At 37.1% G+C, this 15,686-nt stretch overlaps 1 protein-coding gene across 2 annotated transcripts; it reads right to left on the bottom strand.

Annotated features, from left to right (window-relative positions):
• Nucleotides 1-301: 301 nt before the first annotated feature.
• GNRHR (gonadotropin releasing hormone receptor) lies at nt 302-14,294 on the bottom strand. Of its 2 annotated transcripts, none has more exons than XM_035004880.1 (3): nt 13,776-14,294; nt 2,971-3,187; nt 302-546 (listed from the first exon to the last, which is right to left on the bottom strand). In XM_035004880.1, the coding sequence occupies exons 1-3, from the start codon at nt 14,292-14,294 to the stop codon at nt 302-304; spliced, it is 981 nt and encodes a 326-aa protein (XP_034860771.1). The 2 variants fall into 2 exon arrangements, with proteins under 2 accessions (XP_034860771.1, XP_034860772.1); XM_035004881.1 differs by having other exon boundaries at nt 519-546; nt 2,971-3,062.
• Between the last annotated feature and the right edge of the window lie 1,392 nt (nt 14,295-15,686).

The following is a 15,686-nucleotide window of genomic DNA, read 5'->3' as shown; positions in this document are numbered from 1 at the left end:
GAGAGAGAGAGTGCATGAGAGGGGGGAGGGTCAGAGGGAGAAGCAGGCTCCGAGCAGGGAGCCCGATGTGGGACTCGATCCCGGGACCCCAGGATCATGACCTGAGCCGAAAGCAGTCGCTTAACCGACTGAGCCACCCAGCCACCTCTGACAATGTGATTTTAAAAGAAGGACATTAATATAAACTTAAACTCTGTTTTGTTTGTATGTAAATGTGCTGCCACCTTTGTGTTTCTTATTCCCATTTGATGAAATTCACTACCTTGCTCTTCTTTGTATGACTTTCTACATTGTCTATCAATTACAGAGAGAAATATCCATATATAAGGGGATCAAAGCATGGATTTAAAAGAGCAAAAAGAAAGAAGAAGTGATTTACTGGATCTGACACCCTGTTTAACATTTCAGGATCAAACCAGTACCAAATTCCTAGGACATAGTAGGGGGTCCAGCAGATAGTAAATGAGGTGGCAAATGCAACTGTCATCTTTAGGGTCCTCAGCCGAGCTCTTGGTATATTATTCTTGGATTGATTCAGTTGTAACTCTGTTAGATAGAGAAAAAAGTAGGTGTTTAAAGACCAGTTTTACTAATGATGTAATGTATGATGACTAACATAACATAATAAAATAAAATTAAAAAAAATAAAGACCAGTTTTATTACAAAACCAAAATGGACAAAAAGGAAGGGTCACTAATTAAAACTAATTAGTGGAACAGGAACAAATTTCCATTATTTTTAATAATTTTTAATAATGAAAATTTGTTTGTAAAGGATATGAATGTTCCAAGTTTTCCACTATGTCATATAATGAATAGAGAAGATTAAAGATGACAGTGCTCTTAAAAATAAATTTTCACCGAATTAATTTGGATTTGAAATGTGTGGGTACTCAAACTTTTAAAACATAAATTTAAGAGAGTAGACTAAAGTTGAGCTGAATTCGATTATGTGTTTACACAGAACTATACTTACTATCTGAGTATCTCTGACAGTGAGGATGATGAGAATCACGCATGGATGAAAGAGTGTTGTCCAAATTTATCTTTCTCAACCATGTGCTTCTCTCTATGGTATTCAAAACAATTTCCCTTTTCATATCAGTAAATCATTTAAAGTTCACATGTATGTGTGTGCGTGGTGTATGTGTGGTATGTGCATGTGTTTGTTAAATATGTGGTGTATGTGGGCTCTGTGTGTGTGTGTGTGTGTGTAAATTCACTGGAGTTTAATGGAAATGTGGACTCTAACAGGCAGCTTGCATGACATTTAGCACGTAGTTCTTAACTGCAGTTTTAAAGTACCTAAAATCTGTTCTTGTATTTCATAATCCAGAACTGCTATTTTAAAATAAAAAATACCCTTCACATGCCATATTTTTTTCTGAGGGAAATAGATCATGCTTTTCAGAAGTAGCCATTTTGCAACTTCTTACTCATTGATCACAAAAGAGTGGAAACATGGAGGAAAAGATTTACATGTATGATATTTTAATTATAAAATTAATTTTTGACTAGCAATGTTAAAATCAGTAATTTATTGAGTACAGATTAGTTGTAGATTTCTGTCATACAAACCTAATTATCATTTATTGTGTACCTTGCTATGTGTCTTGTTCTTTTCACACATTATTTCATTTAATCCTCAATATCTGTAAACTTTAATGACATAAGTAAGAAAGCAATCAATAGGAATGAACACATTTAAAAAAGCATTTTGGCTTAGCACAGGGGCTGAATCTGAAAAAATGTTGAACCTCCTGTAACATAATTGTCGTTCCACCTATTTTGAGATATCACATTTCATTACTGGTTTACTGTTTTACCATCTTCTTCTAGACTGTAGACTCCATGAAAGTGGGATAGTTACTGGGCTGTTTTATTCACCACAGTATCCTCATCTATCACCATTTCCAGCAATATTGAGTAGTTAATACATATTGGTTGAATAAAGAAAAGATTAATTAACTAAATCTGTCTTAGTAATATTTAACTATTGCTCCTTGCCTCTTCTGTTTTGATTCTCTCTTCTGCCTAGCTCACGTTTTTTCAGATTAATCCCTATTTGGGATCTATCTTCTTATTCTCCATGTGCCCTTCTTAGATATCCCTTATAGAACTGACTTTCTCTGGGGTAAGATTTTGAGGGCAAATGTTTTTGCAGTATACTTCTTAAAAAGTATTAAATACCATTTTGTTCTGGGAACTGCCCAAGTATCAATTACAGGACGGTGCCATAATTATCTCCTTGAGAAAGTATCTGCTGAGCGTAATCACACTACAGTAAATAAGATGATTTTCCTGTTAAGTTGTACCCTGTACAACTTCTGTGCCATGCCATTGGTAACATGTCTTTTGGGTGTCATGCCAACGTAGACATATTTACTTTGCAAATTCATAAATTTTAGTTTTCGAGGTTGCACCAGCTTACGGAAGCAAAAAAAGGCACAACCACAGCTGTGAAGATTCAGATGAAAGAGTCAATGACGTATTCAACAGTATTTCTCACACCAACACACGCGCACACACACACGTGCACAGTTACGTTGTGTGGAATAGGGGATTTGAGTGTGAAATGGAACAGCTTAACTTTAATGAGTCTCTTGACTACCATTCAACAAGCTGTGCTTTGCGATATTCTGGAAATCAGGTGTTTCGTATAGTGTTGTGGTGGGCCCAGCAGGAGCACTTTGCTGATGCTCCTACTGGGTAACATGAGGTAAAACTGTTCTTTCGTTTTTAATTTCATGGTACAAATTTGGAACATTGGGAGATACCAAATTGCCTCATTTGTAAACTGGGGATAGTAGAGGTATAATAAAAGTATTACCTCATGGAGTTACTGTGAATATTAAATATGCAAACTGCTTAGAATAGTACCTGGCACCTAGTACATGACACTCTGCGTTGAATATTGCTGTTGTAAAACCTGCTTACCCATAATTAACACCGAATCTAAGGCATACTTACCGTGGGGACCCTGATGAAGGACCCGTGTTAGGGTGAGGATGATTTTTGCATTGCAGATTAACGTGATGAGAAGAGGGATGATGAAGAGGCAGCTGAAGGTGAAGAAGTTATAAAAGGCTTGATGCCACCATCGTGGAAAACTGCAGTGTGTTACACACTGAGAGAAACCTGTCTGTCCAGAGCTATCTGCTAAGTGGATCATCCTGAAGATATATAACTGTATGAGAAAAGAAAAAACAAACAAAACAAACAAACAAACTGAAAAATGGCGTTACTTTCTTTCAAACAGTATTTGCATGTTTTCTTGAAAGCTTTTTCCTTCTGTATTCTGCAGGCCTTTGAACACGTTGCCCAAAGTGACAGCTCAGCGCCTTGATATTATCCCTTTGGTGCTTCAGTGAAAAGTTGTAAGTGGATCTTTACTCAAAATATGTTTGGGCAATGTGAATGGATCTATAGGATTTTGGATTTTTTGGGGAATTATTTCAACCTAGCAGAAAATCAACCAAGGATTTAAACACTGTTCGTATTTCAATTTCAGATGCAATTAGGCTGAGTTAGGTTTTTGCAAGTGATTTTGTCTATCATTATATCTGCAGCACCCAAAACTGTGTCTAACAGTCAGAATGTGCCCCCAAGATACATATTTAAATTCTACTTTTGAGACAGAAAACCCCATTAAAATGGTCAAAAGACATGAATAGACCATTCACAAAAAAAGATACAGCAGTGCCCTTCGGCATGTGAAGAGATGTTCAACCTCATTCGTAATAAAATGCCAATTAAGGCTACACTGAAATGACATTTTTTTGCTCTCAAGATTGGCAAAAATGAAAAATAGCAACAAACTCTCATGGCCAGGTTGTGGGGAAAAAATACTCTCCCACATTGCTAGTAGGAATGCAAATTGGCACAACCCCCATGGAGAAGAATTTGGCAATAAGTAGCATAACTACATCTGCATTTACTTTTGACCCAGCAATCTGATATCTAGGAATTTACTCTGAAGATACACTCCTACTTCCATTATATGAAAATACATAGGCACAAAGTTATTCATTGGTGCATTGTTTGTAATTGAAAAACATTGAAAATAATGTAAATACCAATTCATAGAACAGTAGCTGAATAAAATCCGGTGGACCACACAATGGAGTGCTATACACCTGCAGAAAAAGAGTAAGGAAAATCTCCATGTAGATTTCCATGCATGTGTGCATGTGTGTGTCTGTGGGTGTGTACTTAGGTTCTAGCTCTGTCTGCTGGGAGCGTAGGAACAATGACATCCTACTGGCAGTAAGCACATCCAGCACTCTCGTACCAGGTCTTGTTTTCTAAAGACCATTCTCTACCAAAAGGAGCCAGAGCTCATTGGAGAAGTGGGTGAGTCCCAAGGGGGTCACAGGCAAACTACAATATGTGCTTGGAACAGCTTGTGCCAAAAAGCCAGGAAGTACTAAAAGAATAGTGGAGCATGTCAGAAGAACTCTGGAGCCAGCTTGAAAGAAAATCTGCGACAGTGTCAGCATTGACAACAAAACCCCCAAACCAAAAAACAAAGCCCTGATAAAAAGGAATGATTAACTGTTGAATAAAGGAAGAATCCACAAGTCCATGCTGATATACATTACAGAATAATAACAACAAAGAAATGGGGAGGGGGAAAAAAACTCTTTATTATTGTAGAAAGCCAACTAATAAATGTATAAGGAATAATGAAAGTAGTGATTACCAAATGGTAATAATAAATGATTCAGGCAAGAATCATCAATGGATAGTAAAAACATGGGTGAAGTTTGAGGAAAGCAGGATATTTACATAATTTGTAAGTACCTACCTTCAAGATACTTGGTCATTATGAAGAGTAAAATTAATAACTTGACTGTAGAGAAATAACCGAATAATTAAATTAACATTGCCAATAATGGGACCAATGGACAGCAGCTGCTTCCCTATAATGCACTGAGAAGTACTCACCATTACTTCTTTGGTATTTCTGTTTAAAGTACATAACCTACATCTAACCATGAGAAGACATTAGACAAACTCAACTAGAGGGGCATTCTACAAAATAAGTGGCCTGCACTCTTCAAAAATGTCAATGTCATGAAACACAAAGAGAGGCTGAGGAATGGTTCCAATTTAAAGGAGGCTAACGAGATGTGGCAGCTAAATCCAATGCATAATCTTGGATTTTCTCTTATCAAAAGGGACATCACTGGGACAATTGGTGAGATATGAATAAGTTATATAGATTAAATAATAGTATTTTTTCAGTGCTAATTTCCTGATTTTGATACCTGTACTGTGAGTATGTGCCGGAAAAAACACATTGAAGTATTAAAAGGGACATCATATCTGAATTTACTTTTAAACAATTCAGAAAAAAAAAGTGTATATAGGAGACGAAGCAAATAAACAGATGCAGTAAAATGTTAATATTTGGGGAAGCCCAGGGAAAGGTATTCCAGAAATCTTTGTATGATTCTTGCAAACTTTCTTTAAGTGTGAAATTATGTTTTTCTTTAAATCACAACTTGTATCAACTATTAAACAAATGTTGCAAGTAGTTTTCAAAAAGTTCTAGTAGACATTTACTCATTCTTTCCCCATTTATCAAGCACACTTCTTATCCAGTCATTTCTAAGCTTTTCCACTGAGAAACTTCATTTTACTATGATGCATTATTAAAGTCAAAAGGTAAGAGTGCCCAAGCACTGTAAAACTAATAGTAAATTCAAACAAAATGTTATAGGATTTAAAAAATTTTAAGTAAATGAGGGACAGTATTTATTTTTTAAAGTTTTTGGTTGAATAAATAAATTTTAATTTAATTTAATTAATTCCACAGGCCCAGGATTTCTTTCCTTTTTGCAGTATTGGAATGGGAGTAGAGTGTGCTTTTAAAAAAAAACCCTATATTTACTTTCTTTGCGTGTAGAGTAGAAAAATTTAATAAAATATAAATATGATAAATAATAAATAAAATATAGTAAACATAATATAAAATATAATGCTGTATCTTTTATTTGTAATCAAAATGTTGATTTTCAGTTTCAGATCTTTTTTCAAGGGCAAAATAGTATTTTTAAATTAATCCACTAGAGGGCGCCCAAAGATCATATAATCAAATTTAAAGTTCAGAAACTCAAAGCATCTATTCAGCTAATTCTACTTTGCAATCCAGACCAACTTTTTCCACATCACAAAGTAACCCTTTAAATTTATACACCTTTAAATTTATACCCTTTAAATTTTCCATACTTTTTTGCAACCTGACCTTATTTATTTATTTTTTAAAGATTTTATTTATTTATTTGATAGAGAGAGACACAGTGAGAGAGGGAACACAAGCAGGGGGAGTGGGAGAGGGAGAAGCAGGCTTCCCGCGGAGCAGGGAGCCCGATGCGGGGCTCGATCCCAGGACCCTGGGATCATGACCCGAGCCAAAGGCAGACGCTTAACGACTGAGCCACCCAGGCGCCCCTCAACCTGACCTTATTTAAAATTTAGTTTTGAATTTGGCCCCACAGATGTTGTGAGTTGAAGTCTTTGGAAGGGTTACTTCACAAAGAACCTGAGAATCTAGTATTTCTTTAAAACCTTAGCTACTTCTCTCCCCATTTTCCCAATCATACTTGGACCCAGATGACCCAAGTTTGACTTTCTGTTTTGCACTGCTCTGCCACATTTTCACTTTAATGTTTCATGTTTTTAAATCATAATGATGAAACTTTCAATAAAATAACTTTGAAATAGGGCCATGATTTGAGCTAATGGTTATCTTTGTTTAATAAATGCTTATTTTTCTTTGTTTTGAGAGAGAGAGAATGTGCACGGGGGTGGGGGACGGGCAAAGGGAGAGGGAGAGAGAATCTCAAGCAGACTCCCCACTGAGCACAGAGCCCTTCACAGGCTCTATCTGTCGACCCTGAGATCATGACCTGAGCTGAAATCAAGAGTCTGATTCATAACCAGCTGAGCCACCCAGGCACTCCAAATGCTTATTGTTAAAGCAACTACTTGGTCAAAAACTATACTAGGTGCTCTCTGTCATAAAAGATGAACCAGATATATCCTACTCTCAGAGAATTTAAAATTTGGTAGGGGAGCTATAGCGTGTATATGACACCTGTCACATAAGGAAGACTGTTGTGAGTTCTAAAGAGTGACACAGTAGAGTGTCATGGTAACTCGGAATCTTACTTGCCCATGAATAAGCTGAACCTAGCTTATTTTGTGCTCCAGGACCATGTTCATTGGAGTGATTAATATAGGGACCCACTTTACTTCCATTGTTTTGTTTTTTGTCCTTGGATTATAATTCTTTAATTTCTTGGTTTCTCTTTTCTCATCCTTGGCCCCAGTTCTCATCAGTGTTTGCTTTATTTTGCCATAAACAAGAGCAATCTATTTTCCTTCTTTAGAGTCATTTGCAGGTGCTTCTTAGAGTATTGTTTTTAACCCTCACCTTACCCCAGACTAATTACATTATCACCTAATCTTTTCCAGTGGTAATTATCTTTAGCTGATGTGCTTCAGTTTCTTCCTCTATAAAATGGAGATATTAATAGTATTTACTGCTAGGAGTTGTCAAGACAATTACATGAATTAATGCTTGCAAAGCACTTAGAATATGCCTGGCACACAGCGCTGTAAAAGTTGTAACCATTATTATTATAAAACTTTCAAGGCACACAACTTATAAATGTGTATTCCTATGTATTTATTTATATATTTATAAATATTTACCATATATTTTTTCCTGATAGCTCTTAAACATCTCTTCTCAACTTAAGACTTTCCTGCCTTTTCCTTCTCTAGTCTTCTACAGGACAAAAAGAAATAGACAATATTGCATAATGTGATATAGTGTAGTAGCTAAACGCTCTGGGGATGGAGTTAACTGGATGTACTAACATCTGCACTTACTAGACTATAATCTTGGACATTTTATAGAACATTCTTAACCTTAGTTTCTGTATGAATAAAGTAAAGATAATAACTGTATACAATATATAGGGTTTTGGGGAGCCTTACATGAAATAATGCATGCAGAAGGATTTAGCACAATTCCTGACACATATTTATGTCTTCCATAAATGAATATTTATCATCATCATTGTTGTTATTTATTTATTTATGTTTATTGTTGTTATTTATGTTATTAGTATGCTACTCCTATGTTCCAGTATAGTTCTTGGCATATTGTACACGTGTGATGGGAATTGATTGGATTTAAGCTGCTTGTCAAGTTCAAAAGTACATTCTAGTCCAATCAAGTGCATTCCGTGTGTCAAGGCAAGCCTCTATACATCTTCAGATCACATATCTTTACACCAAAGACTAAAGGATGTCTCATATATCTTGCCTTCCAACCCGGGTTAGCGACAGAATTTAAATGCTGTCAGCATGTAATGCTCCATATCATCACAGATAAACTAATGGTGTGAACTTCCGCAAATGATTCTTGTGGTGGGAGATGAGTGCTGTTGGAAACCGTGTGATTTTTGATGAGATATGAACACCCCTAATTCAGCAAATGTTTTCTCCTCAGCATGTACTTACCAGCCCAACTATACATAGTCTTAAGGCAGATTTTCTTTTGGGTCATGTTTTGTCTTTCCCTCCCCTTTCTTTTTCTTTTCTCCCTCTTTCTTTCCCTCTTTCTCTCTCACTCTTCCTTCTTTCCTTCCTTCCAACCTTATTTTACTGTTATAGATAATACCTTCAGGACTTGAATTATTATGCTTTGGTGTATATAGCTTTCAGAAAGAGTAGGATAGGCTGGTAACTAGGAGGTAGTTTGGCAAAACTGACTTATCAGTCAGAATGCTATAATTTTGAGAAATTGGAAATAATCAATCTTCATGTAAGCAATTCTCTTTGCTGTCTCTTGAAGAATCATTTAATATTCATACTCATATTTCCCTATTATTTTCCCTCCTGACTTCAAAAACTCTATTATGAACAAAGGAATGAAAACAGGAGGAGAGGAAGGAATGAACATTAATGGAGTGTCTAAGTATAAAGCCTTGTACTAGGTGATTTTATGTATCTTATTCTTTACAATTTCTTCACCACTATTCTTTTAAGTTTAGTTAAGTAATTTACTCAGAGCCACAGAGATAGTAAGGGACAGCATTGGGATTTAAAACCAACTTTGTTTAAATCCAATACTCATGCCGTTTCTACTATTCTGTTGCCTTCCAAGCTTTGCTGCAGGGAGATCTAAGGTCTTCAGAGACCGTGAGCAGGGCTAGTGAATGTCCAAGCAGAAGACTGGCCTCCCTTATCCCTCTTCAGCAAAAACAGCTCCACTTATATGTTTCATGTATTTATTGGGGCTCCAGGTAGAATTTTTGCTTTTTAAAAACTTCCATTACTAGGAAAAAGTTTGACAGTTCAGCTAGGCTATGCTGAAACTTCTGAAAATATATCCTCAAACCATCATAGAATTACTCAAGTAACAGATGATCAATATACGCACCAGAGGATGATGATTAAACTCATCCTTATAATGTGAATTGTCCACTACAGGATGCACCTTTGTCAGTGGGCTTATCCAGAGAGCATGATGAAGCAGGAGGTGGACTTGTGGTGTGCCACAGTCTAGAAATAAGAAGCCCTTTCAATCTCTCATCTTTCCCATTAAGTATGTGTAACATTAGTCATGGGATTAAAACCTCTTTTATTCAGAGAGATAGCAGAGAGCTCTAATAAAAAGAAAACCTGGACTGGGCGCCTGGGTGGCTCAGTTGGTTAAGCGACTGCCTTCAGCTCAGGTCGTGATCCCAGGGTTCTGGGATCGAGTCCCACATCGGGCTCCCTGCTCGGCGGGAGGCCTGCTTCTCCCTCTCCCGCTCCCCCTGCTTGTGTTCCCTCTCTCGCTGTGTCTCTCTCTGTCAAATAAATAAATAAAATCTTAAAAAAAAAAAAAGAAAACCTGGACTTAATAAAAAGACACGAGTCCAACAGTCCAAGTGACATTGGGAAAGTTAATGAACCCCTTCAGACTGCAGATTTTTTTTTTAAGGTTTTATTTATTTTTTATTTGTCAGAGAGAGAGAGCACAAGCAAGGGGAGTGGCAGGCAGAGGGAGAAGGAGAAGCAGACTCCCCACTGAGCAGGGAGCCCGATGCAGGACTCGATACCAGGACCCTGGGATCATGACCTGAGCCGAGGGCAGATGCTTAACCGACTGAGCCACCCAGGCATCCCTGAACTGCAGATTATACCCATCGGTAGTTGCAATCAACATTAAAAAATGAAAAGAAACACAGTTGAATATTTTATGAAAAATTTTCTCAGTTATTGGTATGTGAGAGACAGACAGGCAAAGTCTCTATGTGGTATGTGTTTCTTACTTTGGGTTACTGCCAGAAAGGTTCGTACGCCATTGCTCTCAAAGATACTCTTTGTACTTTCTCTGATACGCGGGATGGGGATAGTAACATGGCTGTTACATACTGCATAGAATGAGGTTTTTCAGGAAACTTCAGTAAAGTGCTTTATAAATTTAATCTGCTGCTGAAAGTAAGGATGAGTCATGTGTTTCACCATAAAATAATACCATCATTTTCTGTGGCCCATATTCACATAAATCTCTCAGGAAGAGTAATGTATTTGAGGTCAGGCTATTAGATGAACATCCTAAACAATTCAAATTTAATTTTATATTTTCTTTTTACTACGTCAAGATAAATAAGTATTTGACACTATCTTTCTATTATTGCTGTGATATATTTGGATGAAAATAATTGAATTAATAAAGCAATATATTTTTTATAGCCTCTGGGACAGTCCTTTAAAGGAGACTGACATTATTGGTTTGCATTTCAGTTAATATCACACTTGATCTTAGCCAAAAGGCCGATCACAAATTGACCTATTTCTTTTCTTTTAAAAAAAATATTTACTTATTTTAGAGAGAGAGCGCGAACGCACGAGCGTGTGCATTGCGGCGGGGAGGGGGGCGGGGAGGAGCAGAGGGAAAGGGAGAGAACCCTCAAGCAGACTCCCTGCTGAGCACGGAGACCCAAAGGGGGGCTTGATCCCATGACCCTGAGATCAAGAGTCGAACACTCAACCAACTTAGCCCCTCAAATTAACCTATTTCTACTTCTGTTTAGACTTCGTCAGTATCCCAACTTAACAACTACTTTCCAAATACCTGTACTTACACAATGACTTTATATCGGTAGAATTATGTCTTAAAGCAAATGTTTTCATCTCTTTTCAGAGCCTGGCTTCCCTCCCCCTTAAAACAAACAGAGAAACAAACAGGTAGACAAACACTGCTTTTCTCAACCTACCTGCCTATTTCAATGGTTTTACTGTTAAAACTCCTTGGCTTAAAAATATTGGAGCTATAGTTTACACCCTCTGGTTATTAACTCCCTAAATCCAACTTGTTGCCAAGCTTTGTTTTGTTTGTTTGTTTGTTTGTTTGAAATGTCCCTCGTACAATCAATTTTCTTTGAGACTGCCCTAGCCACCAACCTAATCAACTCATTGCCAGAAAAGCTGGAAAAGCTTTCTCTGTCTCTTGGATCTGTTTGGGTCTATGTAAATTTTCTTATAGTATTTTTCTTAAAAAGTCACTTTATCTCTTGCCCAGGACTCACAAAGGATTTATGGAGGATTTATGGCTCCCATGTTAATTTCAGAATTTCCCCTGGTTATCACTGTCTTCTATAACACAGGTCCATCATACCCCTCATTCACTGATTCACTCATCCAAACTTGTTGTTTCAGGAGAAGGTGAAGGATTTATTTGATCTGAAGAGAAATCACATTATCCAAACCTTTTAAATTTCTATTTTTGCTAGTTTTCTTATTAGGTACTGTGAGTATTAATTAAGTTGAGCATAACAGTCTCCATCACTTAAGAGTGTATGCCTTAATGGCAAAGACGAGTAAATGCATAATCATGATGTTTTATGACAAATCGTGCACTATGAGGTGGAAGAAAAGGGAGCAACCACCAAATCTGATTTCCTGCTAGTCCTACCTCTCAATCTTTTGCTTCAGCCAGACAAGTCTCCTGTGAAAATTAATCACACTTTTCAACTCTTGCTGAAAAATATATGTGATCTTTGACTTATTTTTTCCATCCAAATACCATCCATCTTAAAAGACTCAAATTATCCTACCTTTAACCTTAAAACATTCCTTCCCCATTTCAACTCTTACTCATCTCTTCTTCTTACACTTGTAATAGGTTTTAAAACTGTTTAGTATAGGGGCACCTGGGTGGCTCAGGCGGTTAAGTGCCTTCAGCTCAGGTCATGATCTCAGGGTCCTGGGATCAAGTCCCACATCAGGCTCCCTGCTCAGTGGGGAGTCTGCTTCTCCCACTGCCTCTGCCTCTCCCCCTGCTTGTGCTCTCTCTCTCCATCAAATAAATAAATAAAATCTTTAAAAAAGCGCTCAGTATATAGTTGTATTAGTTTTATATAAGTTTTGTCTCCACAACTGAATTACATTTTCTTTGAGGGCTGTTTCTTTGTTTCATCAGTATCTGACTCAGTCTGAAGAGCCTGTCTTCCCTAAGAAAATCAATAAATAAGCAGCTCTCTCACTTTAAAGAAACAAAATGGAAAACTTCAGGCATAAACCTTAGCTAAATAACCTCATTTTGAGAGAAACATTTACTAAACCTCTTCTTGTGTATTCACTGTGAGAATCATTGTACTATGCTTTTCTCCAGGGAAATCAAAATACTTTAGTTTTTCCATTTAAGTGAGGAATTGTTGGGAAAATTTGGTTATCCAACTTCCTAGTGTTTTGCTATATTTAGTGAGTTCTGCATGGCAGGATTTTTGTTTGTTTGTTTTTGTTTGTTTGTTTGTTTTTAACCACCTGGCTCATGTAGAATGTGTAGATAACTTCCATTTGTAGAGGCTGGTTTTTGAAACATTCTGGTTAACTTGGACGTCACCCCTTGACACATCCTTGAACCCTAGGTTCATCATCATACAGTACATTTACAAGCATACGGACAACTTCTTTATCTGTTATTGAAGGATCTTTGTTATCTGTAAGAATGTGTCCTTTTCTTCAGAGATATGACTGCTGAAGAAGACAGATTCAGTTAATCAGGTTGCCTCTGATGAGGACAATCTGCAGCGATATCTGCCTGTACCAGAAGCCCTGTGCCTACACCAACAATCCTAATCTTGCTAACAGCCTGTTGCAGTCTAGGCTACCTCCAGATAAGCTCAAGTCAATCTCAGAGAAATATTCAAATGTCAAAAGTCCAGGATTTCCCACTACAACATACTAGTTGAGAATAATTCTAAGTTGCAACAGTGACAGAATAGTTTCCGCTCAAGAAGTCCCAAATGAGACAAGTTATAAGCACTTTCTACCTATGCAAATTTCACAGTTCCTCAAGATTCTCTCCATTTACCATATCAGTCAGAGTGAATGGAAAACTAGATGAAAGGATAAAATGGGGATGAGGTCAAATTTGACAATAGCTACATTTTTTGAGGAGCATTTACTATGTACCAGAGATTATGCTAGACACTTTAATACATTGTTCATCTAATCTTCATGAAAGCTGCGTAAAGTAGGCATTACCTCCATTTTATAAATGAAGAAACTGAAACTCAGAGAGGTTAAAAGATGTGCTCAAGGTAACAGAACCGGGATTAAACTCTACTCTCTAATTCCCTGAGTCCAAGCTCTCAAAGATAATACAATATTGCCTTTGACATGCGATAATACAATACAGTAGTCAAGTTGAGATAGGAAATCTGTGATTGCCATATCCTAACAAGTTCATGATAATGGTTTACCTGTGGTCCAGCAAAGATACCACTGAGGAGCCAGGCCAAGCCAATCATGGACTGCCCAAGCTTGCCATTGCTTTTCATAGCTAGAGGCCTCGTGATGGCCAGGGAGCGGTCCAGGCTGATCACTACCATCATGAAGGCTGGGGCGTACATGGAGAAAAGCTTCAGGTAGCTGAGGACTTTGCAGAGGAACTCCCCAGCACGCCATTGGACTGTAATGTTCCACATTCCATCCAGTGGCATGACAATCAGAGTCTCCACCAGGTTGGCTAAGGTCAGATGTTTTAAAAGCACCTTCATTCTCGAAAGCTTTCTCCCTTTCTCTTTCTTTTGAGTCCACTTCTGAAGTTTCAACAAGAAAGAAGCATTAAAAATTGTAGAGAGTAGAAAAAGGAAGAAAGTAACTGTCACTCGGATCTTTCCAGATAAGGTCAGGGTGGGGAGGTTGCCCTGCATCAGTGGGTTGCTGTGGTTTATGGCTGAGCAGTGATTTTGATTCTGTTCAGCCGAGGCGCTTGCCATATTTCCTGACCGAAAGAGCTTCAAGACTTGTGTTTCTGGCACTTGTGATGTTTTGTCGTAATCTAGCCCAAAACTCTGTTTTATTTCTGCCTTCTTTAGATGGAAACATCACAGGTTTAGATTTACGTCAAATTTTGTCCCTGAGCTACTTTATGTTTAATGTAAAAGATCAAGGTGAACTTGTTTTGCGGGCTAATAATCCAACAGAGTGCTAAAACAGAGCATGTCAAACACATTCTGAGGGCCAAATGTAACCGTAGTACCTCAGCAGATGGCCTGATTTTCACAACATTTTTCCTAAGTAGAGAAGAACATCTGAAGCTTAATTCTGAATTTAAAATCCACTCATGCTACTATTTACATAACTTTAATAGATTTTCTAAAAACTATTAAATGTTCTTATTCTGTCCAACAGATACAAAATGAAGTTGAAGAAATATACTAAAAAAGAACTTAATCCAGTTCAAATCTGTTGTTTTAAGAAATTAATTCATTTCTTAAAAACATTTGTTTTTCTCTTTCGATCACACACTGCTGTACATTCAAACACTAGACAAATATGTTCATTTAAAACCATCTTCCACAAAACATCTAATTAATACCTTTACAGAATTAATTTGATCTAATACAAATTGGTCTGCATTCAAATTTATCTATTGATCTAAATGGCCCGATTATCCATGCTTAGGCTGCAGTAAAAATGATTAACTCTTTTTTATTATTGCCTTGCTTTTATAATTGTTTAAATATTATACTTGCCATTTTTGCACATTATTGCATAAGGTAGCTAGATATTGGAGACAATACTGTATAAATGCTGTACCCACATTTATATATGTCTATATATAATATGAATATTTGCTTAAATTCTTTTATATGTTATCTGATCATTTCAAATTGGGGCCACTTAGAAACTCTCTGTGTTACTGCTTTAGCGTTCATGGTGGGTGTTTGATGATATTATTTACTAACACTGATATGACTTACACTGGAATTTATTAAATCACTAGCTTGATTTGTCTTTTGTGAATTAGTTTGCTTTTGTGGTAGCTAAAGCAGGAATAACGTTAGGAGTATAGGTAACTTGGGGCATCTGGGTGGCTCAGGCAGTTAAGCGTCTGCCTTCGGCTCAGGTCATGAATTCAGCGTCCTGGGATTGAGCCCCACATCAGGCTCCCTGCTCAGCGAGGAGCAAGCTTCTCCCTCTCCCTCTGCCCCTCCCCCTGCTCATGCTCTCTCTTTTTTTTTCTCTCTCTCTCTCCCAAATAAATAAAATCTTTTTTTTTTTTTAAAGAGTATAGGTGACTCTTTTGACTTAGATGGTCCATTCTTGTTGGTTCATTTATTTGTTTTTTCTGTCTTATATTCATTTATTTAATAAATAGTTACTAA

Source organism: Mirounga leonina, unplaced genomic scaffold (assembly GCF_011800145.1).
Source record: "Mirounga leonina isolate KUSES-001 unplaced genomic scaffold, KU_Mleo_1.0 Mir_129, whole genome shotgun sequence".
NCBI lineage: Eukaryota > Metazoa > Chordata > Mammalia > Carnivora > Phocidae > Mirounga > Mirounga leonina.
This window is presented reverse-complemented; position numbering and strand designations above follow the sequence as displayed.